A 25,633-nucleotide genomic window follows, 5' to 3' on the forward strand; every position below is an offset into this window, starting at 1 on the left:
CACTCACTGACTCACTCAATGACTCATTGACTGACTCGCTAACTTACTGAATGACTTGCAGACTCACCGATTTACTGAATGACTGTCTCGTTCACTCACTGATTGACTCCTTTGAATCACTGAATTACTCGTTGACTTGTTTCTGCCATGTTTTTCTACTTTAATTTTTAAATGTCTAGCAGCACGCATGTATTGGATAAACAGGGGGGAAGTTGGACTTTCCTGTACACAACGAAGCGGAAAGCAATTGTGGGGTCCGTTCAGCCTGCTATTAAATAGGATTAGTACGGCTGAAGGTCTAACTTGACAAGTCACTTCTGGTACAAGGCTTAAGACCGTCTTTATTCTCCATACACACCCTCGTTACGAGGCACGTAATCAACAGGAATAATTTCACCTCAGGAGTTTGGAATAAATTTTCCCGCAGGTGAACTACACGCGGCGTCATTCAAGAGAGTTCCGCACCAGTGCGAGCTATACATCAACATTATTGAAGGAGATAGCCTGCTGTGCTAGGCAACTCAACATACGACAGAGTTAGTTGTGTTGCGAGAGACGACGGCGCTGATACGATCACGGTGGAAGCTTCCTTTCTCCATAAACGTCAGTGTTGTAAAGACCTCATGCATTCCAAGTTTCATTATCGATATATATCGAGAGACGAGATTGAGAGTTGCGATTTCATACATCAGTTGGCATTCGTGGAAGCTTCCTCTGTGGTTCCATCCTTTGCATAGAAATAGAACTCGGCGCTATAGATATCGCGATGAAATTTTTAAGCTACGTATATTTATGGGCAACAAAACTGACTTGCATTGCAAAAGTGTTGTGTCGTGTATCGTACATAAAAGTATATGGTTATTTTTTTTCGCCTTACATACGAAACGAGAGAGTCATACAAAATGCATTTTATACGTACGTATGTATGTATGTATGTATGTATGTATGTATGTATGTATGTATGTATGTATGTATGTATGTATGTATGTATGTATGTATGTATGTATGTATGTATGTATGTATGTACTGGGTGTTCATTTCAAAGTGTGTCATGACGTCACTGTTGTTGGGTCAATGATTTGAAGCGAGTTTCAGCTTATATGTTAGAGAAGTTGCCTTTTATTTAAGGCGTTCTTCAATCTGAACTTGAGAACGTGTACGGTATAACTTGAACGTCGTAGCAACAGATGGCGGTCTGTATGGTCTGTGTGCTACCATAACCTCTTTCGAACTGTGTTTTGCGCCGGCAAGTCGTACGCAGGGTATTTGTTATCATCGGTTGCGTACGGTAACATTCCACAACACAAATCAAATGCTCCGTGTCCATGTTGACCGTCGAAGTTAATGTCAACAAATACGTAAGTAATCGTCTTAACCCTCTCCCCCTTTTCCCGACAGTACGTATTTCCAAACAGTTCACATTCCTGCCACTACCGGCGTTACCGTACGTATCGGTACTACTCTTCAGAATGACGCCGTACTTGTTAGGCAACTTTTCTGCCTCTTAGGTTATACACCTCTGCGGAAGTGTAGGAAGATTGAATTCTCTAGGCTCATCGGCTAGCCACATGACGGCATACAGCGAGCCATGACACATTTTGAACTGAACACCCAGTATGTATGTATGTATGTATGTATGTATGTATGTATGTATGTATGTATGTATGTATGTATGTATGTATGTATGTATGTTTTTCCCCCCCCACAACATGCCCCATTACAAAAGTAATATTACATGTCTTAGTTTTCTTTTAGCTGTATCTTCTATCTTAGCAGAGGTTTATTCACTTTCTTTTGAAGTTATAGGTGATTGATTTATTTAATGTTGGTAGTGTGTTTTTTTAAGTCCTTCTCTGATTTCTGGATGTATATTGTTACTTTTTTATATATATGTCTAATCCCCAAAAAAGTAAAAGTAAATCTTAAACATATTTACATTAGTTATCATTTGATATATACCTTTATACTGCATAATACTTATATACAAGTGTGATATTGAGTTTTTCTTTTATATTGAAATTCTAATTATGCAGACTTAAAAATATATATGATACATTTGCAGTATGTATGTATGTATGTATGTATGTATGTATGTATGTATGTATGTATGTATGTGTGTATGTATGTACAGTATGTATGTATGTATTTTTTTATTAACTGCATGTCCCATTACATAGTAATACTACATGCTTTGTAATTTCAATTCATCAGTTTAGAGTACCTAACATATTATAATATACACGTGTTTAGCTATAATCTTCATAAATACTATGATATCGTATAATATAATATTTTAATTGCAATCTGTCATGATTAATTGGCATATTATTGTAGATCATTGAAGTTTATCGAGCCGATGAAACGACGAATATTTGAAAATACTTGCTAACTAGCTTGTCATGAGTCGTAGGCCAATCTCCGCCAATGTTTCTTATTCTTTTACTCATTTCCTTTCTTTCTTTATATAAATTTCTTGCATTGGAATACGACGTGATCTGCAGTTTGTTGTTCTTCTCCACATGGACATATCGGGTTGTTTGCAAGTCGAAATTTGTGAAGGTATGCCCTCAGATTTCCATGGCCAGTTACTATTGCTGTGAATTCTGGGAAGAAGGGAATTTTCTATCGTAGTCCATTCTTCACTGATGGGAAGTAAGTCTTACTTATTGCTCCATTCCTTGAGTCTGTCCATTGTTGCTGCCACATTTCGATTCCTTTTTCTTTTTCCCGTGTTATAATAACCTCTTTCGGTACTTTGTAGTAAACGATTTCCGGTCTTCTACTGCTGCTTGCTTTGCAAGTCTATCTGCTATTTCATTCCCCTCTATTCCTGAATGTCCTTTAATCCAGTCGAAGTGTAATTTCCAATTCGAAAGTGCCAAATTAATTATTTTTGTTTTAATAAGTTCTATTAATCGATTTCTTTTGTAGTTGTTTTTCAATAAATCTAAAGTAATTTTACTATCCGTATATAATCCAACAGATTTGTCGCTGTCTTCGTTCTGAAATTCTTCTATTTTTTTTCCAGTATTTTTAATATCGCGATTTGTTCCGCTATGTATGTATGTACGTATGTATGTATGTATGTATGTATGTATGTATGTATGTATGTATGTATGTATGTATGTATGTATGTATGTATGTAGAGTGGGTGATCAAATTATTAGGGACACTTGGTAAAAGTAGGAATTTCATCTTCAAATTCACATAAAACACAAGTAACCATTTGCTCTGATGATGGAACTTGTATGTCCGAAACGTTGGAAATTTCAAAGTCCAGGACATCGAGGAATACTCAGAAGTCTACTTCAAGTTCCAAGCGTTATCTTCCTTACTGTCACAGCCTAGTTTTCAAGTAGTCCCATAGGAAAAAATGCAGCGGGTACCGTTGACATGTTCTAATCGACCACTGAGCATATCCTCTTTTTCTACTCCATTTACCACTGAACATTTCGTTCACGAAACCTATTAGGCCTACTTCTTTTCCAATATACATAGGAGCACATTCTTGCATTATCAAACCAGTTCTCCTGAATGAAACTGAGAAACGCAATTTTATATAACCTGGGATAACGTAATTTTGCAAAATATGTAGATAGCGCTGAGAGTTTAAATGTTCTTTTTAAGAAATTTTGCTATTTCTCGCTAAACCTGGTTACACATTGGCCTTCTAAGATTCTATGTGTGTGCTTGTTAGAGATGAACAAAAGTAACTGTCGCTCTCGCTCGCTATGTTTGTTGCATTTGTCTTTCGAGTCTCGTCTCGTCATTCTCGTGCGCTTCGAGTCTCGCTCATCATTCTCGAAATACCATTTTGTCGGCCTGGAAAGATTTCGTAACTTTCAATAACATACATGATTGAAATAAATGACATTATAAATGTTTAAATGAGACAAAAAGACAAAACAGAACAATATCTTAGTTATCAAAATGTTCTGGTTCTTTTATATGATATTACCTACGGTTGTATAAATAGAAATTCTAAGAAACATAAAACATAACGTTAATATCTTTTTTACTTGAGATTGTACACTTGATCTCAAAGATATCAAAAGAAAATTCCTAGCCTTTTAATAAGGGCCTAGTAATTAAATAAAGATTGGGGAATGGTTTATTATACACTGAAAGGTAGAAATGATGTTTCAAATAGGCTACATGATTGCTTATACATATATAACAATTGCCAAAGTAGATAAAAATTCAGTCAGGTATAAAGAACTGTGGCGATTCAAGGCTACTTGACGTTCGGGACTTCGGGAGTGATCAATATCGGCGTCCCGAAACACTCACAAGCAGTCTTTACGTCAACGACGAAACGTATAGAACATATCGAGTGCACCTCAACACATGTATGGACTTCGGTCCTGTGTTCATAGACATCTATGACGTAGTGGAGAGGGCGGCCAATAGAGGGAACCCAAGAGATGGAGCTTAATCTGAGACGATTCTAACCGGCGTCGGGGTTGTATCCGGCGTGGCTTAGTGGATAAAGCATCAGCACGTAGAGCTGAAAACCCGGGTTCAAATCCCGGTGCCGGAGAGAATTTTTCTCTGTTCCATCACTCTTTCATCATATGATGACGCAGAATATCTGCATGGAAATATCATATGTACTTCGGTACATCAAAATATATATATGATATGCGTAATAAATCACTTTGTGATTTAAGACGGCGCCCATACCGTCGGATCCCGGCCAACCTGTCACTCATTCGAGTGCACCTGAACACATGTATGGACTTCGGTCCTGTGTTCATAGACATCTATGACGTAGTGGAGAGGGCGGCCAATAGAGGGAACCCAAGAGATGGAGCTTAATCTGAGACGATTCTAACCGGCGTCGGGGTTGTATCCGGCGTGGCTTAGTGGATAAAGCATCAGCACGTAGAGCTGAAAACCCGGGTTCAAATCCCGGTGCCGGAGAGAATTTTTCTCTGTTCCATCACTCTTTCATCGTATAGAACATAGTAATGCGGGTTTTCGACTTTGTAGGCGCTGTTAGTCTTGCTTTCCCGATCGTTGTTCATTTCTAGTGCTTGTATTATCCAGTGAGTGTGTTTAGAAGACCGGTGTCGAAAGTTATGGAGACATTTAAACAGAAAGTTTTCTCGACGTAATATGATATGCCCACGAGATCTGGAATTGACATTTTCTTAAGTAAACTTTCACAGAACTCGTTCCTTGTGTGAAAATCATCTTGACTTAATGTTTCCGAAGTTAGACTTTGTACAATGTTAATTCTCTAATTTCAACAACTTTAATATTGATCCATGACTGATATAGTAATCCTGAAAGGAAATTTTTCTTGTATATTTTAGAGCTCTTCTTGAATATATGCCATCACATCAAGGATGTGCACTATTTTTCCTGTTTTAATGACTTTCATCTTTAAGATTTTTTTTTTTATTTTTACGCTTTGTGTTTCGTTAAATTTTTGCAATCTTTTCGAAACTATTCACTGTATTCAGTGAAGAAAACCGTAAAGATCCATTTTCAGCTCAGAAATTAAAAATTAAATTGCTGATTCATTTAGCGCATTTCATATTCTTATTGTTATTGTTTTGTTCAGTTTCATGGCATAATTACTACCCTGCTGTGTGAATACATCTACATATTCTGTGTACGTTTTTGAGGCCGTTTAAAAATATTTCTTTAAATTTTTCATTTTGACACGAATGAAGTGTTTATACCTATTCAGGCATAGTACTAAATTCAGGTTCCAATTATGTAAAAATAAATATAGCATACCAATTAAAGTAATGTTCATTTATATATATATATATATATATATATATATATATATATATGTAATGAAATTGTTTTTCAAATTACTCAATAATAATTTATAGACCTAGAAATTGATTTATTTCCAATCAATTTTTGTGTATAACAGTTGAAAGTAAAAGTAATATTTATAAATGTATTAGTAATATTGTACTCTTTTGTATCCTTTGTATGTAATATAATTATGTATAATTGTTATGTCAATGTCAGAAAAGCCACTACCTCTCCATTGACACAGTATGAGTTAGGAATGAACTATGCAAATTAATACCATATTGAATACAACTTTGTTTGAGTGACTATCTGCAAAAATAATAATATAAAGCAATAATTAGTGTAGTTTTGCTTTGATATTATCGATGTAGATAGTTTTTGTAATGTGACAGTACAGGCTATTGACGATTCTGAAGCTCGATTAATATAATTTTAATGTAATTCAAATGTTTATAATGTATTTGTGTGCAGTGTCTTCAGTATGACACCAATTATTTTATAATTGCTATAATTACGAACTTTTTTCTATTTTGAACATTAAATTTATTATTATTATTATTATTATTATTATTATTATTATTATTATTATTATTATTATTATTGTTAACTGTAAGTTATAATCCATTGAAATTATTGGGTTATTAGTGGGTGCTAGAGGCACAAATACTAATATATTTAGTTTCTGCAAAGAGTTCAACTTGAATCCTCTTTGGCCAAGACTGTTTCTTTGATAGCTCTAAAATATTCAATCTATCTTCTGAGAAATCACATATATAAAGTAAATTAATAACACAATAATAATAATCTCACGAAAACATTTTTATAAAATTGTACGTATTTACTAATACTTGTATATTTGGTATACTTTGTCCTTAAGGGCAATCCCTATTTTAGGGGAAGTATTTTGTAATAATAAATATAAAAATTATTCGGAGTTGATTAATATATGAAACAGAAACATTGTAGTTGATTAAATATGTGATTTATAAACTGCTTAATACAGAATTGGATTATTTAAGAAGCCTCACAAGATATTCTAAATTGGAAAAAAAATAGAATTGTGCAATAAAAAGAGAAATGAAATTTCAAAATTCAAATTAAGATTTTGTAAACTATAAGCACTTAAATGTTATGGGCATATTCCACGAACGACAGATCATCGGCTACCGAGAAAGATTCTAGACTCGATACCAGCTGGAAGAGGAAAGAGAAGTCGTCTCGAAGCACTTATTGTCGGACCATCGGATCTGTGCTCCTTCAGCGCTGTCGTCGTCCTTGGAAAAGTTAACGCCTGTACTCACTCCATTCCACCCGCTTTCCTCCCACCACGAACCTTGCCGAATAGGGATGTTGCCAAACTTCCGTCAAACGGTGTCATAAATAACTGGTCCTCCATGCTACAATATCATTTCTTTCAATCAAAATACATCTTGTATTTCTACATTTTTAAACCTAAATCCCATGTCTCGAATCACTTTCCGTAGTTTTTCTCTCCAACCTTGGAAATTATTACTTCTCTCGCAAGCTTCAGTAATTTCTTCAATATTGAAACTTATTTCTGAACGGTATAAAATTCTTGTATCTTTCTTCTTAAAATACATCGGTTCATATCATCTACAAAAATTAAAAGTTCCCTTGGTCTGTTCTTCTCTGGTTATTGTAGCTTTCCATCTCCTGCACAGAATCCCTCTCTCCTCATTTTCTTTGTCACGAGTTCTGACCTGTCTATATAAATTACATAAAATGTTGTATTTTTAGTATTAGTTAAGTAAGTAATTTTAATACATAATCAATTGAAATAAAATAAGCCTCACCTGTGATATCAGTTGCTCTTTTCGTTGTCTGATTTATAGGAAACAGATATTGACCTTTTTGTTTCTCTTCATTGCAAAATGCTTTTACGTACTTGCTCAATAATATTTATTTCGCCACTTCGTGCTACAGTATTCATGTTGAGTTGACAACACTGGGCTGGAAGTGCAAATGTTGTAAACTGTCCCTCAAGAAGGCCAGAATTGTGAGTAGTGGGGGACAGAAAGGGAGAGAGATAGGAATGCAGGGAGAGAAATGAATTACCGAGGCTGAGAAGGAATTAGGGTTCAGTTCGCATATCTTACGGTGGCACAGATCCGATGGTCCGACTATAGATGGATGATATTAGAATGTGGATAAAAATATTCAGGAATGGACTGAGAAGAGAGATCAAAATGAAATTAAAAGTGGAATAAACTTTGGACACAGGAAGATGTATATAGCCTATAGGTGTATAGGGCCTACATGTTCATGCTCCTGATGTGTATTATTATTATTATTATTATTATTATTATTATTATTATTATTATTATTATTATTATTATTATTATTATCATCAGTAAATATAGAATCATCATTACAGTCATCTTAGATATTGCAGTAGGCCTATATGATAGTATTATTATACATTTGGCGCTTATTTCTAATCAAAGATGCCCCTGAGTTGTTATATATTTACTTTAGGCTGAAACTTCACTTCAGAGAACATGTTGATGACCAGAAGTATCTGCAATAATAATTATGAAGTAAGGTACATCATGTTTGAAATGCTTATTTGGACGTGGGTAACTTGCTTTTACTTATTGAGCAGCGAAAAGCACGAATGCTTTCTCACAAATCTGATATCTGCTGCATCTGTCTTGATATTATTCTATTACTCTTGATTACAATCAGTAAAATGAAGTTTCAATTACCATATTTTCCAATGGTTCAATTTTTAGATCTTACTTTTTCATTATGTCCTTCTTGCAAATTCCTATAAGATGATATTTAAATTCACAATCAGTTTAGTAAGCTACTTAATATTAAATTGTAAAACCGACACTTAAAGAGGTCATTTATTGTGTCATCGCATTGTTTAATGGAACCATCCCACATTCACCTTCAGCAGATGTGTTTATTTTGAAATAGTATTATCCATTGCCTTACAGAGAGGGAGAGATCAACATATCATATGTCATTGTCAGGTGAGACGACCTCGGGGATCAAACCCCAAAGCTTTTGAATACGAAACCAATACTCCAGTCTCGAGGGCCATCATCTAGTTACAGTTAACAGTACATACACTACACAATATAAATCGCATGTACTCTAATAAGACATGTTTATTTTCTTCAAATTGAAGTATTTATGTATGGAGGTGGAAATTTAGCGTTTCCGAATTATATGGAAGAACTCCGTGAATTATATGGATGAACTATGCTTTCATTTTATCTTCATTTTATATATATTTATATAGGGATCGCAGACTAAAATACGGAAGTATTTTAGAAATGACATAACAGATAATAGAATTAGCCTATACAGAAATAAAGAAAAAATTCACACATTAATTTCACATATGAGGTGTTTATTTCCAAACCGCTCCTTGTCCAGGTCATACAATATGTGCGAAATTAAAACACATAACAGGAATTTGAATTTTATTTGCAGACTAGCCGTACCCATGCACTCCGCTGCACTCGTTAGAAGTAATTACATAATTAAAATGGGACATTTGGTCCAGGGAACATTCGTGCTTGATAGAAGGATAAATCGTTTAATAAGTTATTAATTTAAATTGTATTTAAATAATTAAAATGCGAACATTTTGGTCCAGAGACCACTCATTTGGTGCAATAACAATTCCTTTAACATGTTTCTTAATTGCTATTACATGCAACCATAGTTTAATGAAGATTGACATCATTTAGATTTAATGTGTACATAAAGAAATACAAGAAACGAATATTCAGAATAGCCTATCAAGTTTTCTGTACATAAGAAACTATTTTAATCTTACCTGTTCTCGATTCACTCAGAAGTTACTGTAACAACATTATAGCATTATTTCCATCTAGAGAAACTACACTTTCCAATGGTGAAATAATAATTAAGTATATAAATCGGTTAATTTAGCTTCCGATATTACTTCATACAAACACAGAGACATTCTCGGTAGGCTATATTTAATAGCTTTCAATTGTTGTTGTCCAAGGCCCCTTATAGACGAAGTCATTTGCTTTTTATTTCATTACATGGCCTTAGATGGCAGTTATTTTAATGTTAAAACTCATTTATCTCATTAAATGTCAGTCCCATCATAATTCTTCAAAGAATAAAACTTATCGGAAATCATTTTTAAAGAAACTTTTGTTATGTAACATTTTTCACAAAAGTAAATAATAAGCGAGATATTTCGATTTATTTAATTCAGGCCCATTATAACCCCCTTTTTAAATAACGTATTTTGAATGCCATACAGTCTAAAATCTAAGTTACAATGAACTTAATTTATATTCCAGTTTTCATCGGAATCCGTTCAGCCATTATCGCGTGAAAAGGTAACAAACGTCCAAACAGACAGACAGACAAACAAAAATTTCAAAAAAGCGATTTTCAGTTTCAGTATGGTTAATTATACATGTTAACACCTATTATTTTTGGAAAATCGAAAATTACCAGAAAAATTTTGGCTACAGATTCATTATTATTATTATAGATATATGATATCTGGTAGTTTTATTTATTATAACACTGGAAATTTTTTGTGACAATTTGAGCTTGAGAACCTTAATTGTTTTATCGAATTTGATTATATAATGTGGACTGTACATCTTAAGGAAATAATATAAGAATCGGTGTAGGCGGAAACTGCACATTTTGATCCGGAAATTGCACACCGCTTTTCAAGGGACCCACTAATCCTACCCGGGTATTGCACACTGATTCACGAGGGTTTTACTAATCTTATCCGGAAACTGCACAATTTACAAAATATGTTTCTTTGGCATTTGGCTGACTTTACATTGTAACTTCGGTTACTTCCATCAGTGCTTTCCAGTTTAATAATATGTCTCAGTTTGTATGTGTAAAAGTTGATTCACGAATTTATACAATGAAAGATTACTGCCTTAAAATCTCAAATTAAAATGTTTGTGAAATGATTCACAGTCATTTGTTGTGCGAGAGGTCGATGCAATCAGGGCTGCCCATACAGTAAGAGAGAAAACTGCATCTTCGGAGATGTACTTTTTTAGTAGGCTAAACAATCTCCAAATTTCTCAAGTCTAGTGCCTATCGGTTTTACCTCAACCAGTTCCATAGCGAAGAAATTCCCGACTTCTTGTCATTGAAAAGAACGAAATCTTCGCTTCGTTGAGTAGTAAAGTTCGGGTTCCGATTTAGGTAGAATAGGTTGAAGTTTCTTCCACGATTTGTATGTTATCTTTTATGAGGTTTTCTGTAGGCAAGATTTGACAAATAGCATGAAATATTTTTGATGACTTACTATTAACAACATCGATGGCTTTTCTTTTCTTAGCTCCATTATGGGGAGTGGGTAGTGATGTATGTGCGATTAAAAAATTTCATTACAAAAGTTTAGTTCAATATTTCTAGGCTTTTAGTACTCAGAATGGAATAAAAATTTCCATGCTTATACAATCAGTCATTCTGAATTCAGTGGTATAAAAGACAACTAATTAGTTTCTTATCAAAGTGCAAAAGAAAGGCCCTAACTGAAAACCTGTTTTCCCATTTTGCTAAATGTATTTCATTCTTCAGGTGCACATTACTTGCTACAGTCTTCACTCATATACCTTGTATTTTTTAACTTATCTAGTAATGTATATCGTAAATTCTAAAGCAAAATTTAGTTAAATATTTCACCCCTAGTCAAACAGAAAATATATTGAACTTTGTTTAACATTTTTTGCAAATTTTTTTCAATGCATATATATTTTTTGCTCGTGTTATGTAGGTAGGTCTACTATGTAGAACACAGCATGCAGAAAACATCGTAAAAATTTCCTATAAATTGATTCATTAATTTCAGAGAAAAATGCACTTAAGTTTGAAAAATATCAACTTATGGAAAACTGCATATAAAAAGGGAGGTATGAATTACATGCACCGCCACATTTAAAGAAGCCATTTAAAAGGCTTATCTGCAGAAATACCCCCCCCATAATATTTATATTGTTTTAAAGACCAAGTTGTGTATTTTTAAATACATAATAAAAATGCGGATCTTTGACCCAAAGTCACTACCTGGTTCCCTTAATTATTTGGCGATTTAAAATACTGATGTCCACCACATGTTATGCCCACCGCGTTCTCTAGTAACTTCCACATTGCTCAGCAAGCTATAAATTTTCGCATTGCATTTTCTAACAAAAAATCTCCACATTACTTCATAGTCTTTCAATTCCTTGGCTTTATAAAATTTACAGTCGTCATACACGAGTATTAAATTATCCCGTTCACTTTCAGTTGTAAATAGACGCTCCATTTCGAACAAAATTAAAACAGTTTGGTAAATTAAAACTATCTATAGTATTGGCAAAGCAGGTAGAAAATATTTTGGTGTGCAGTTTCCATATGGCTGTAATCCAGGTAGAAAATGTTGGTGTGCAGTTCCTATATGACCAAAATCCAGGTAGAAAATTTTGGTGTGCTGTTTCCGACGCCCGAAGAATCGTATACTAAAATATGTAAGAGTTTTCGAAATCTTCACTTCATATAGTTCGATATTTCCATATTTGCTTGGGCACCCCCCACATCTGACATCCACTCTTGATGTTCTTTCCACTTACGTTTATAAACATGAAGGCCTATTTTGTCATTGATATTATAGATTTTTAATTTATATCGAATATATAATCATTCCTTCTATGATCTAGTCTTGTACAACCTTTAACTTGTCGAAGGAATTTCATTTCTGACGCCTAACCCTCATTTAATTTTTTTGCTTGGAGTTTTATTAAGACCCATGTGTACAAGACAAACATTCGTGAACTTCTTCACGTACGGAAACGCATTTACGTAGCAGTAGCAGCTATTACACCACCACGCAAGCTTCGTAATGATTTCAGAGCGATAGTGCAACGCCCGGAGCAGTGCTTCGAAATGGAAGGGGGGCAGTTTGAACTGTACTGAATATTGTACATAGACTTCTGACAAATAACATTTGTAATAATCATTAACGTCTTATTGCATTTGGTATTCCCAAGAAACTAGTTCAATTAATTAAAATGTGTCTCAATAAAACTTGCAACAGAGTCCGTATAGGCCAGCTTCTGTCTGATGCTTTTCCAATTCACTGCGGGCTAAAGCAAGGAGATGCACTATCACCTTTACTTTTTAACTTCGCTCTAGGGGTAGAATATGGCATTAGGAAAGTTCAGGATAACAGGCAGGCTTTGGAATTTAACGGGTTACATCAGGTTCTAGTCTATGCGGATGACGTGAATATGTCAGGAGAAAATCCTCAAACGATTAGGGAAAACACGGGGATTTTACTTCAAGCAAGTAAAGCCATAGGTTTGGAAGTATATCCCGAAAAGACGAAGTATATGATTATGTCTCTTGACCAGAATATCCTACGAAATGGAAATATATAAATTGGAGATTTATCCTTCGAAGAGGTGGAAAAATTCAAATGTCTTGGAGCAACAGTGAGAGAAAATTAAACGCATAATAAATATGGGAAATGCCTGTTATTATTCGGTTGAGAAGCTTTTGTCATCTAGTCTGCTGTCAAAAAATCTGAAAGTTAGAATTTATAAAACAGTTATATTACCGGTTGTTCTGTATGGTTGTGAAACTTGGACTCTCACTTTGAGAGAGGAACAGAGATTAAGGGTGTTTGAGAATAAGATTCTTAGGAAAATATTTGTGGCTAAGAGGAATGAAGTTACAGGACAATGGAGAAAGTCACACAACGCAGAACTGCACGCATTGTATTCTTCATCTAACATAATCAGAAACATTAAATCCAGACATTTGAGATGGTCATGGCATGTAGCACGTATGAGCGAATCCAGAAATTCATATAGAGTGTTAGTTGGTAGGCCGGAGGGAAAAAGATCTTTGGGGAGGCCGAGACGTAGATGGGAGGATAATATTAAGATGGATTTGAGGGAGGTGGGATATGATGATAGAGACTGGATTAATCTTGCTCGGGATAGAGACCAATGGCGGGCTTATGTGAGGGCGGCAATAAACCTCCGGGTTCCTTAAAAGCCAGTAAGTAAGTAAAGAAGTAAGACATATATCATTGTACTCAACTAGGAAATTATTAATAAATAGTACACGTCGGGTAACTTACAAAACCTCGGGTACAGGCCTTCGATTTGGCAAATCTGTTGCCTTCAGTGCTTAATTATCAACATAATACCCTTGATATATAAGTAACTATTGTTACTTACTATGATAAATGTTTACCAATCTGCAAAAATAAAACAAAACACACTAAAAACCAGCAATTTATAAAGAAAGTACTTTTACATTTGTGTGTATGCAAATATACATTTTCGTTTTGGAAATCTATGACCATTAAACTGCACTAATGGCGGTAGGACAAGTTGCCTTTTTGTTCTTTAATTTTGTCAAAACAGTGCTCCACCATATTGGTTTTAGATATGTGGATAAGGGCCAGTTGGAACTGTAAGCGCATAGATCCCACATTTTAAATGCTATTTTCGTATACTTTAAGATTTTTTGTAACTGCAAACCAAGCATATTATGTAGAAACAGAATGACAGGAATATAATAATAATAATAATAATAATAATAATAATAATAATGGCTTTATTTAACCTCGCAGAGTTAAGGCCGCAAGGCCTTCTCTTACACTCAACCAGGATTAAATCTTGCTTACATAGTTGAACACAAAACTGGGTCGGAATTAAGTAATCACATACTGATAGAATTTAGGTACATAATGAGATCAAAAGAGGTAGTTACGTAAAAATTTACTTCATAAAGTAAAACTAAACATAGTGAAATACATATTAATGTTGTTGGAATCAAATACGAATCACATAAAAACAGAAGCCGATAATTAAAAAAAATATATATATACACAGTCAAAATAAAAATAAACACATTAGTCTACATATTAGTATTAGATTACAATTAAGTAGGATTTACATAAGTAAACCAGAAACCGACAATAGAATAAAATGTAAAAAGAAATAGATTAATAATAAAAAAACAACACAGTAGGATATATATTGGCGTTAAGTGATAAATAAACACGATTTACATGATTACACAAAAAAATAAGAAACAAAAAAAAATAAATAAAAATAAATACAGTGGAACACATTCCATTAAATATTTGCAACGCGTTAAGTCTGGCAACTCATCATAAGTTATTTTTCCAATTTATATTTAAAGGAAATTAAAGTTCGGCAGCCCTTGACTTCAGGGGGCAGAGAATTCCAGTGACGAGAAGTAGCAACAGTGAAAAATGAAGAATAAAGAGATGATGTGTGGAGTGGTATTTCCAGCGTGTTATCATATTGTGACCGAGTATAAAAGTTATGTTAGCGAGAAAGAGTATGGAATCGGACATATAAGTAAGAGGAAGTAGAGGTGTGCAAAATTCGGTATAAGAGAGAAAGGGAATGTAACTTTCTCCTCTCATTTAACCTGAGCCACAATAATTTATCGAAAGAAGGCGAAATGTGATCGTAGTAGCGGACATTACAAATGAAACGAACACACGCATTATGAACACGTTGCAGTTTCTGGGGTATATCCACCCTGAGATCACTGAATAAAGCGTCACAATAATCGAATTAAGGCATAATAAGAGTCTGCACAAGCGTCTGCTTTAATTTAGCTGGATAGTGATACAATCTTTTTAATGAGTGAAGGATGAAGAATACTTTCTTGCATGTGTGTTTGATATGCGTGTCCCAGATAAGGATAGATTCAAAATGAACTCCCAGGTTTTTTACAGTTGAACTGAGTGGAATGATCGCTTTATTCAGAGTCACAGGAGGAAGGTTCAGCTTATTAATATCGGGGATTAATCTGTAGTGGTGCCAACATCTGAAAATCGAGTTTTTGTGGACAAGAAAACGTTTTGAAATTCATGGCTTACATAGAAAATATTCCAAAATTGCAAGTGTACGTTAACTTGAAGTTTATTCGAGTTCATCTAGTCCAGAAAGAGAAAGGGAGATAGAGAGAGAGAGCAAATCAACTCAACAGCGATATCTTTCGCACGATAATAACCTTGATAAGATAACGCGCATCATTTTCCTGTATTGCAAATTCATTTACTCGCATTAACGCCTCAGTCTGCATTCATATGCTTCTGTGAAAATCGTGTTTCATGCAGAAAGTGCTTTTTAGAATTTTGAACATAGTTTTAAGTAGAAATTCGGGATACATTTCAAAGACAAGTTTTACCAGGTATGTAAATTAGCTCGGATTTTTGCTCACTACCAGGAGCAAATGAAACTGTGAAATACATATAGATATGTATAGCAGATGTACATATTACCTACACATTTAATTGGAGGGGAGAGTCGGGTACTATCGGACATCGGGTAGTATCGGACAGTGCGTTTCTTTCATCTACCACCATATGGTAGTACCTGAATGACATGGTTACGTTTCTCTATGCGACATCACATAAACGTAACCATGTCAATCAGGTACTATCATCGTGTGGTAGATGAAAGAAACTCACTGTCCGATATTACCCCATGTCCGATACTACCCGACTTTCCCCTACTTATGTTTAATTATTCCCTACAAAATTACATGTAAGTAATTATAACTTCCTGAATTAACACAAATTTTCCGTGTTTTAAAATGATCACTTTTGATATTATCACTGTATTTTTATTATTATTATTATTATTATTATTATTATTATTATTATTATTATTATTATTATTATTATTAGGCCTACATCGATTTTGTTGAACAGCAACCTCTATGTCAACAAATTCAATTTTACAGGAGAGTGAAAACACATTTTAATATCCTGATAACGTGCAAGTTTCTTATTGTGAAGTTTGTGTCATTGCCTTGTCTTAAGATGTGTTTTCAGAACGGGAGGATATATTTGATAGAAATAAATAGTAATCTCCGTTTGTTTATTTTTTTACATCCGAGGTACCTGTTGAACACTATCGATAAGGAAATAATTTAATTATAAGCTTAATTTAACACTACTCAGTACAAGTATGGCCATATCTTATTACACGTAATGTGTACCAGTAAGACATCATATATAACATTTATTAATAGTATTATTATTATTATTATTATTATTATTGTTATTATTATTATTATTATTATTATTATTATTAAGAACGCCTTATAAGTCACAAATAACTAATGAGTATTCTGTTTTGTCCTATCTGTTCGTTGGCCCATCTCTATGCTACGAAAAAACTACGTATATAATCACAACCATCAATACGATTATCCAGTATATTCAGTAACTACTGTCCTTTGCAACTGAAATATTCCAACTCCTCTCTACCTACTTTCGCGGTGACGTTATTCTTGTCTTTCTTTGTTCTGTACTATAGAGCAATGCTGTATTGTCTACCGCATTTCGTCACGTATAGGCCTACTGGTATTACTGTACACTTTGTGTATGTTCAACTTTTAGTTTTTGTCGTTATATTCGTGCTTCTTCAATGAACTACACACTAGAATCCTACAAACAAGATGAAGTAATTGTTTTATCTTAATAACTATTCAAAAAAATTTCCCCGATTCTAATTGTATTAGGTCTAATAATTAAAAATATTATAGAGATTACAAACGTAAGAACCAATGGTCTTATGTTAAATGTTATGTTTTATTTAACGACGCTCGCAACTGCAGAGGTTATATCAGCGTCGCCGGATGTGCCGGAATTTTGTCCCGCAGTTCTTTTACATGACAGTAAATCTACTGACATGAGTCTATCGCATTTAAGCACACTTAAATGCCATCGACCTGGCCCGGGATCGAACCCGCAACCTTGGGCATAGAAGGCCAGCGCTATACCAACTTGCCAACCAGCTCGACTCCAATGGTCTTATGAAAGGCATTTTATAAAATTCAAATATTATTTCCTTGTTTCAGGGATGATTTGGTTGAAATAATTAATAATTAAGAATTAGTCACGAAATCCAGTGAAGGGTTGTAGTTTAACTCCCCCGGTGACATTAAAACAGTCAGTAAAGTAGCCAATTGTTATTAGACACAGCTAACGCATCATTTGAAATACAAAACATAGTTTCCATTAAAAAAAAAGAAAGTTGACTGTAATATTTTGAAAATTATTGCATGTACAAAAATGAATTAGACCTACGTGTATCAGATGTCCCATTCGATGTAACTTATCTTGTAAATTTGCATATCTAAAAAATTTCACACGCTATTAGAAATGAAAGAGCTAATTGGGCCACCTGTATATGGGCTATTCCATATGAAATCGATCAGTAAAAAACCTCGCATTTTTTAATACTCTAATTTTTTTCCTATTTATATAAGGTGCTGAGGAGAGTGTATTTTCAAAAATATACTATCGAAAATCAAACGGTTTTCGTACTATTGAGCGACAAATTTAGCTTATTTTATAAAAACAAGCCTCTTTCAGCGCTCAGAACTCGGAACCGTTTACTGCAGAACATTGAACGGGAGCTCATTTTGAAGCTGACATTTGGTAGATTATGTTAAGAGGTAATCCTTATTTTTATTGTATACAGAGAGACAGATAATCTGATTTTACTTACTTTTAGGCTTTTTACCAATTTGTAAAAATGTAAAAAATATTGATAAAAACCTTTCATTATTAACAGGGATTTGACATTGTTTGCTTAGTGGCTCGGCAATAAGTTTCGAGGGTATTAAATAAATTATATTCACACGCCTAGACTTGAACGGCGCAGTACCGCACGAACCGGCCGAGAGCTGAAGATAAGCAAGCGTTAAGCGTTATTTTACTCCTGTGTTTATGAAAACTTGTGATAAAGCTAGCCCAGCTATGCGCTACTAGACGAGACATCACGTGTTTATGTCTTCTGGCCTTGCTTGTCTTGGCTAGCTCCCGCCTTACAGTCAGCTGGTTAGTTCACGCGCGTACTATTAATTTTCTTTATTTGATATTTTCAATACTTTCTTATCAACGGTGCACCAGTAAAAAATATGTGTTTATTTGTACTTTCAATGCGGAGTCTAACCATATATTTTAAAAATATTTTTTCGTTGCCAAAGGCGTCTTAATGAAGAAAAATCTAAATTTCTCCATTTCCATAAAAAGTAAGAAAAACTATTTACATGTCAATATAAAATTTAACTTCTCAGCATCAAAATAAACCATGATTTTGATCACTGGGTGAAAGGGTTTCGGAGCCACAACAGTTTAAAGTTGCTAATTTTATGAAAAAATATAAATTTAAATATATTTAATTTAAACACTATGAAGTTCTGATGCCTCAAACTTTGCACAAAGCATTGTATCACAGTTGTCAACGGACAGAAAAAGTTTCATTGTATTTAAAAATTGCAAGGTTAATTTTCTCTATATTTCGGTCGATTTGAGATGGAATAGCCCATATATAGTATATACAAACTGAAAAAATAAAAATGCATTGCGTTATTAATAAATACTAATATTCTGTACTCTGTTACTTTATTTCAGTTTATTCAATTCTTGATAAAACACGAAGAATCCAGAGTAAAGTATTCACATCTAATCGACATGAAGCTGCCATTATCAACTGTTGTTATCGTCTTATCTGTAGCCTGCATCAATGACGGTTCAAATCCTTGCCCTTTCGCTTGTAAGTGTACCATTACGTCAACAAATGGAACCGAGGCTGACTGTTCCCACAAACAGTTATACGGCATGCCAAAACTGAAGACCTTCAACATCACAACGCTGGATCTTAGTTTCAACAAGATTTCCTACATCCACGATTACGAATTTAACGGCTGGGGAAAGCAACTAAAATCACTGTACCTGACAAATAATACAATACGATCTCTTACCAGAGGGGTCTTCTGGCCCCTCACAAGGTTGTTAAATGTTCACTTAGATTATAATGCAATAACATCAATAGATCCCCTTACATTTGACCAAAACCCAAAACTGTGGAAACTGATTTTGAATGGAAATTTTCTTAATGTTTCAAATGACAAGTTTCTAGTTATTCCATCGCTCGGTTGGCTGGAAATGGAAAATTGTAATATTAGTCATTTGCCTGCTGAAATGTTCAAATATTTACCAAATTTAGTCTTAATCAAGTTGAGCAAAAATAACATACAAAAACTGAATTCTAAATTGTTCTCCCACTTGAAGAACTTAAGATATTTACACATGGAAAGAAATAAAATATTAACAATTGATCACAATACATTTAAAAGCAATAATAAACTCGAGTGGCTATATCTTGGAAGAAATCAGTTGAACAATTGCTCTGGTAAACATTTCCTTGATGCTCCTTCTCTAATATTACTTGATTTAAGTTTTTGTAATATCAGTCAAATACCACCCAAGTACTTTTCAAATTTGCACAATCTAAGAAATCTCAGACTGAATAATAATTCGCTAAAGACATTTAGTGCTATGCATTTGCCCAGTAGTTTGGAGATTTTAGATTTATCACGGAATTCACTGACAGTTGTAAACGTGACTGACAAAGTAACTCAGCGAATGACAAATATGGAACATCTAGACCTGACTGAGAACGGATTCGTCTGCGACTGTACTTTGAGGGAACTGTGGTTGTGGTGTGTTAAGCTAAGCACGAAATCGGGAACAATGTGCGGTTCCAATTACTTCTGCCCAGTAATAGAATTCATGAACTGTAAACCACAAAATTCTAAACCTTCCGGAGAAGGAACATCTCCAAAATTGAATACAACAAGATCAAGAACGTTTCTAATAAATTATTCAACAGAAGATACAGATAATGATGATGGATTAAATGCATCTGGTGACATTGAGAACGAAGTAGAATATATTTATGATCAAAATAGTGATAAACAAGAGGATGAATACGACGAGATGAAGCAATTCAAGATGGGAGACGACGCGTCTTCAGTTTTGGGTTCCGATATTCAAGGCGATGGATTGGAAGGAATGTGGAGTATAGCTCTATATTCTTGTATAGCTTTCCTTGTGGGACTGTGTCTTATCGGAGCTCTGGTTTTGGGTGTAGAAGTGTTCTGTGGTCTCAAAAAAGGACGTAATGCCAAGACTTCTATCAGTGAAACAAGCACATTACGACAAGTGAGGTTACAATTAATGGACAGAAACGAGGAAAGGCAAGAGACCAGACCCTTATCACATCATCAAGGTTTTGATTTTGTATCCTTGCCTACAACTCATGTGAACACAATTATTAAACATGGAAAACAGAGACGATCTTCCAACCAAAAAACTTGAACGAAATTTGGTGGTGACTTACACTGTGGAATGTAGATCAGTGATACTTCATTATATTTTTATTCCGTGCTGTGATTCTGAGATATGAAAGAGTTTTTATTATTTTAAGAGGAAATGATGGTTAAATATGAATTTATATCCTAATTGATGCAAAAATTTTATTTTTTGTAGAAATGTCATTGCTGCAAAAACTTAAATTCAAGGTTAGTATTATCCCCCAGTTCTCGCTCGGCATAGACATACATTTTGTAATCCTCTGCTGTTTTATCACGACATCATATCTTCTCTTTCAATGCTGACAGCGTGAAAACTTCAGTACCTTTCCGTTACAGTTTCTCTGTAGAAATACCTTCCTGTTACAGTTTCTGTGTAGCAATATAGGTCTGTATGTTTTTAGACTGGATTACAAATTAAATCCACGCGAGTGCTAACGTTAGTGTTATTAACAGGAGAGAACACATTTTTAATTTTCTTATAGGTTATATGATTTATTCCTATAAGCCGTTCATAAGACATTTATTTTTACTCGCATTTTCCATTCTTGCAGTTTTTATTTTACCCTGCAATAAATTATTAGATACTGGAGAAAAATAACTTCTCATATGAAACAGACTAACTTGAACCTAATAATGACTTAAATTTTAGGGGTAGGAGATATTAACTCTAAAGTCTACTTTATAAGTGACTAATAAATGCATACATAGAGATGTTAATTGCGTTCTTTGCATCATAATGCCACTCATTAGGCCTATATTATATTGACATTACTGATTTAAATATTGCATTTCAAATAGACTTACACTGTTATATCGTAATCAGTTTAATATAATCAGTAAAGTAATGTTACTATTATATATATATATATATATATATATATATATATATATAATTAGGTATGTTGTAAAATTTCATATTCATACGTGTAAAAGAATTTGTTATTAAAAAAAAGGAGATGGATTAAAAATATAACCTGCGCGAGTATTAGTGTCACAAATTATAGCGCTTCCACACCTGTGGAGTAACGGCCAGCGCGTCTGACCGCGAAACCAGGTGGCCCGGGTTCGATTCCCGGTCGGGGCAAGTTACCTGGTTGAGGTTTTTTCCGGGGTTTTCCATCAACCCAATATGAGCAAATGCTTGGTAACTTTCGGTGTTGGATCCCGAACTCATTTCACCGGCATTATCACCTTCATCTCATTCAGACGCTAAATAACCTCAGATGTTGATAAAGCGTCTTAAAATAACCTACTAAATTATGGCGCGAGAACTGAAGAGTTATAAAAAAAAAATTGGGGACAAAAGTTTGAAAAAATTACAGGTTACAGTAATTCACTAATATGGATATATCTCAGCTATTTTTAAAGCTAAGTTAAATCCTTCTATGAGATTTTACTTTTAGAAACAAGATTATTGAAAAGTTTGTGGTACAATTGTGTTATTGGCTCTCAAAATATTTTAAGATAAATAATTACATTTTAAGAATGAAGTTTAGAGGTAGTTTTATAGAAATTTGACAGAATAGTTTTATATTGCTACAAAATAACACATTTCTATTAAAAGGAAAACTTTTCTTATAGCCTGCAAATGTGTATGCAAGGTATCAAACATGTAGCGTTAAAAGTTCCGGAAGTATATAACTCTCTATGAGGAATAAAGCAAAAAATTATAGTTAGGAGAAATTGGGATCAAAGTTTAGTGTCATTTGAAAATCCTGTGTACCAGAGTTTGAAAAATGACGTCACAGCAGCTGATATGTCCATAAAAGCGTATTAATTTTTTTATAATCCGTTTTTTGCATATCAATGAATATTTTAAAAGAAATATTCAAAAATAAATCACAGTTACGAGAAATTTAAATCAAACCATAGTCTACTATATACAGTCACGAAGCTTAATACTTACTAAATATGCAAACATAGACAGTTGAAATATGCATCCATAGATAGTTGCTCACCACCAGGATCGCTACTATCGCCTCATCACAGACTCTTTCCCTAGCAGACGATAAAATGTATTGTATTTTCGATATCGTGTTCTTTTGAAAAAATTAACATCTTCCTTCCACTATTGAAATATCAGATACATAAGGTTTATATATTTTTTTCTTAAAATATAGGCTATATTATATTCTATAAACTCACCTTCCTGGATCTTTCAGAAGAAGGATAACTCTAACCTATTTTTCTTACAATTTATAGTACTACAAACGTCTCCTTGTTCCATATTATTATTCAGATTATTGTATTTTAGCCATTTACAGTTATTACAACCGATAACGAACATTTCACAGTTTACATAGCTTTTCACAAAAATGCGAAATACGGCACAGTCAATGCTTTTTCGATCTAGACCAAACCGTAATGTTTTTTCGGGTTTTCTATTTCAGTGTATGGAGCTCAGTGAAATATTATATTATAACTTTATTGCTTATCATTGCTAAGCTTTATTTAGTGTAATGTGTCCATAAGTTCCGTTTACTGCTTGTTGCGTAATATGTTGCAGAAATAATTACAAAACTGTGTTATTTTAATGTGAAGAGAATTTTGAATGTTAACATAATCTGTTCGCGTCAACATTTTAAGTTTAGAATGGAAGCTATTTTGAGGTTCAATAAAAACGAATTTATATTGTGATTTTAATTTAGCACATCTACCTTCCTTAATTGTAGACAGAAAATTTACCATCACTCCTATGAAATTAGTGTCCGTACGATTGTGTTACTTCGTCTCTTAGGTAGTAGATAAATATAATAATTCATTACTCATTTGTAGTATTAAAATACAGACAAATAGAATGTGACGGGTGTCATACATGACATTACGTTTAATTATAATGTATAATTGCGAATATAGGAATATAAGTTAAATATAGTAAACATAACCTATAATATCCATATGACATAACATATATGTAGTGACAGGGCATTGGAGACCACTAAAATTAGACATAAAGGGGCAACTGCTACAGTAAACATAACCTATAATTTCAACATATCTAAATATTCGTGCGGTGCAACAGAAAATACTTGAATCGTGCATAAATGAATGTACAAGAATTTCGCATTATTTAATCGAAATAAAAGCAGGTATTACACATACGAACATGGTACTTTTCACACCAAAAATAATATTACACCTTAACTTGCAAGAAATTATGTCTGAAGTGTCCCCTAATCATTGTTTTAAATTTTATTAATGGAATTACACTACCTTTTAGAGAAATATATGTTACTCTTTATGCATTCTAATTAATTTATATGGTTGAAACGGCGTCCTTCGTGATCGGGTTAAGCGAGTCAAATGTCCTGCCTCACGGCCTGTATTAGATCACGATGGCAGTGACACAGTCTATTGTTCCTAGTACTCACAGCGCTCCAAGCGGCTGGCAACTATCGCGAGAAATGCAACTCGTTGGCAAAAAATCATCCCAAGTTTCGTGACTGTATATAGTAGACTGTGATCAAACTTTGGTGTAATGTGCACCAGAGCTCTGAAAATGACGTCACAGCAGACGAAAAGGCCATAAATTTACGTTAAATCTTATGTAATTTTTTTCACACATGTAAGTTTACTATATTTAACCATCCTCTCCGCACAACACAGATTATTTTATACTGTTGATAAAATGTATCTGATTAATTTTATTACAATTAATTTAAAAGTTTTGTAGATAATCTTTTCTGTTTTATTTAATTCTGTAATTAATTATATTATACAGAGTGTCCCATAAGTCTGGAACCAAAGACAAAATTCTGAAATGCTACTTCTTTTTCTTTATAGGTACTTCTGAAGGTAGAGTTATGTGACTAAGTAAACAAGAATGATATTCAAGTGATCCTATTTGCTGGTAGATGCAACTGCAGGGAAGTTTCAAATTCAATCAGCTGCACCACAAACAAGTGCTGATCACACACAGTAACATGCGAAAACTTGTTGTCTCCTCATCTGTTAACATTCACGACGGTCCATGGAGCAGTTTGTCTTTCACGTATCTCAGAAGTTTCAATGAGATTTCACATGAAAATGTGTGTAATCGGCGCTTATTCTGGGTGCAACCAATTAAATTCCAGGGCCATATTTCCTGTGACTGCAGCTATCAACAAACAGCCTCACTTGAATTCGTCCCTCTTTACCAAACAACATCACTCAGGTTTCAAAAGTATCTGAAAAGAAGAAATAGTATTTCAGAGACTTGGCTTATGGTTCCAGACTTATGGGACACCCTGTACTGTGATCGCATTTTTAAAACGACAAAATGTAAATAAAAATTGTTTCGAGTAGCAATAGCAATATATTAACGAAAAATATATCAACGATTAAAATGTTCAGGACGATTATTGCATGAGTAACTTTTTTTGAAGTGAACTATTAACAATAAGAAGTGTTTCTAACGTTAATAAGGTACTTAATTATTATTTGAATGCATTAACATGTTGATTGTTGATATTATATTTAATAAAATGATACTGAATCCTTTTCAACATGCACTTAAATATAGGACCAAGTGAAACATTATTCAACATTAATTCTTGGTGTGTTATTCATAGCCTGACTATGGCCTTCACTATGAATGTTTTATCATGAAACTGGATTAGAAATAATTATTTATTGTCCATAATATCAATTTAATTATTTCGTATGTAAATTA

At 33.8% G+C, this 25,633-nt stretch overlaps 2 protein-coding genes across 4 annotated transcripts in view; both read left to right on the top strand.

Annotated features, from left to right (window-relative positions):
• LOC138713714 (dipeptidase 1-like) overlaps positions 1-25,633 on the top strand; it is a 1,576,476-nt gene that overhangs the window by 815,080 nt on the left and 735,763 nt on the right. The gene's annotated exons all lie outside the window — the stretch shown is intronic.
• On the top strand, positions 15,867-25,478 carry LOC138713713 (leucine-rich repeat-containing protein 70-like). Its single transcript, XM_069846019.1, has 2 exons — positions 15,867-15,999; positions 19,238-25,478. The coding sequence occupies exon 2, from the start codon at positions 19,298-19,300 to the stop codon at positions 20,984-20,986; it is 1,689 nt and encodes a 562-aa protein (XP_069702120.1). The 5' UTR covers positions 15,867-15,999; positions 19,238-19,297; the 3' UTR covers positions 20,987-25,478.

The sequence above is a fragment of the Periplaneta americana genome, chromosome 14 (genome assembly GCF_040183065.1).
Source record: "Periplaneta americana isolate PAMFEO1 chromosome 14, P.americana_PAMFEO1_priV1, whole genome shotgun sequence".
In the NCBI taxonomy this organism is placed as follows: Eukaryota; Metazoa; Arthropoda; class Insecta; order Blattodea; family Blattidae; genus Periplaneta; species Periplaneta americana.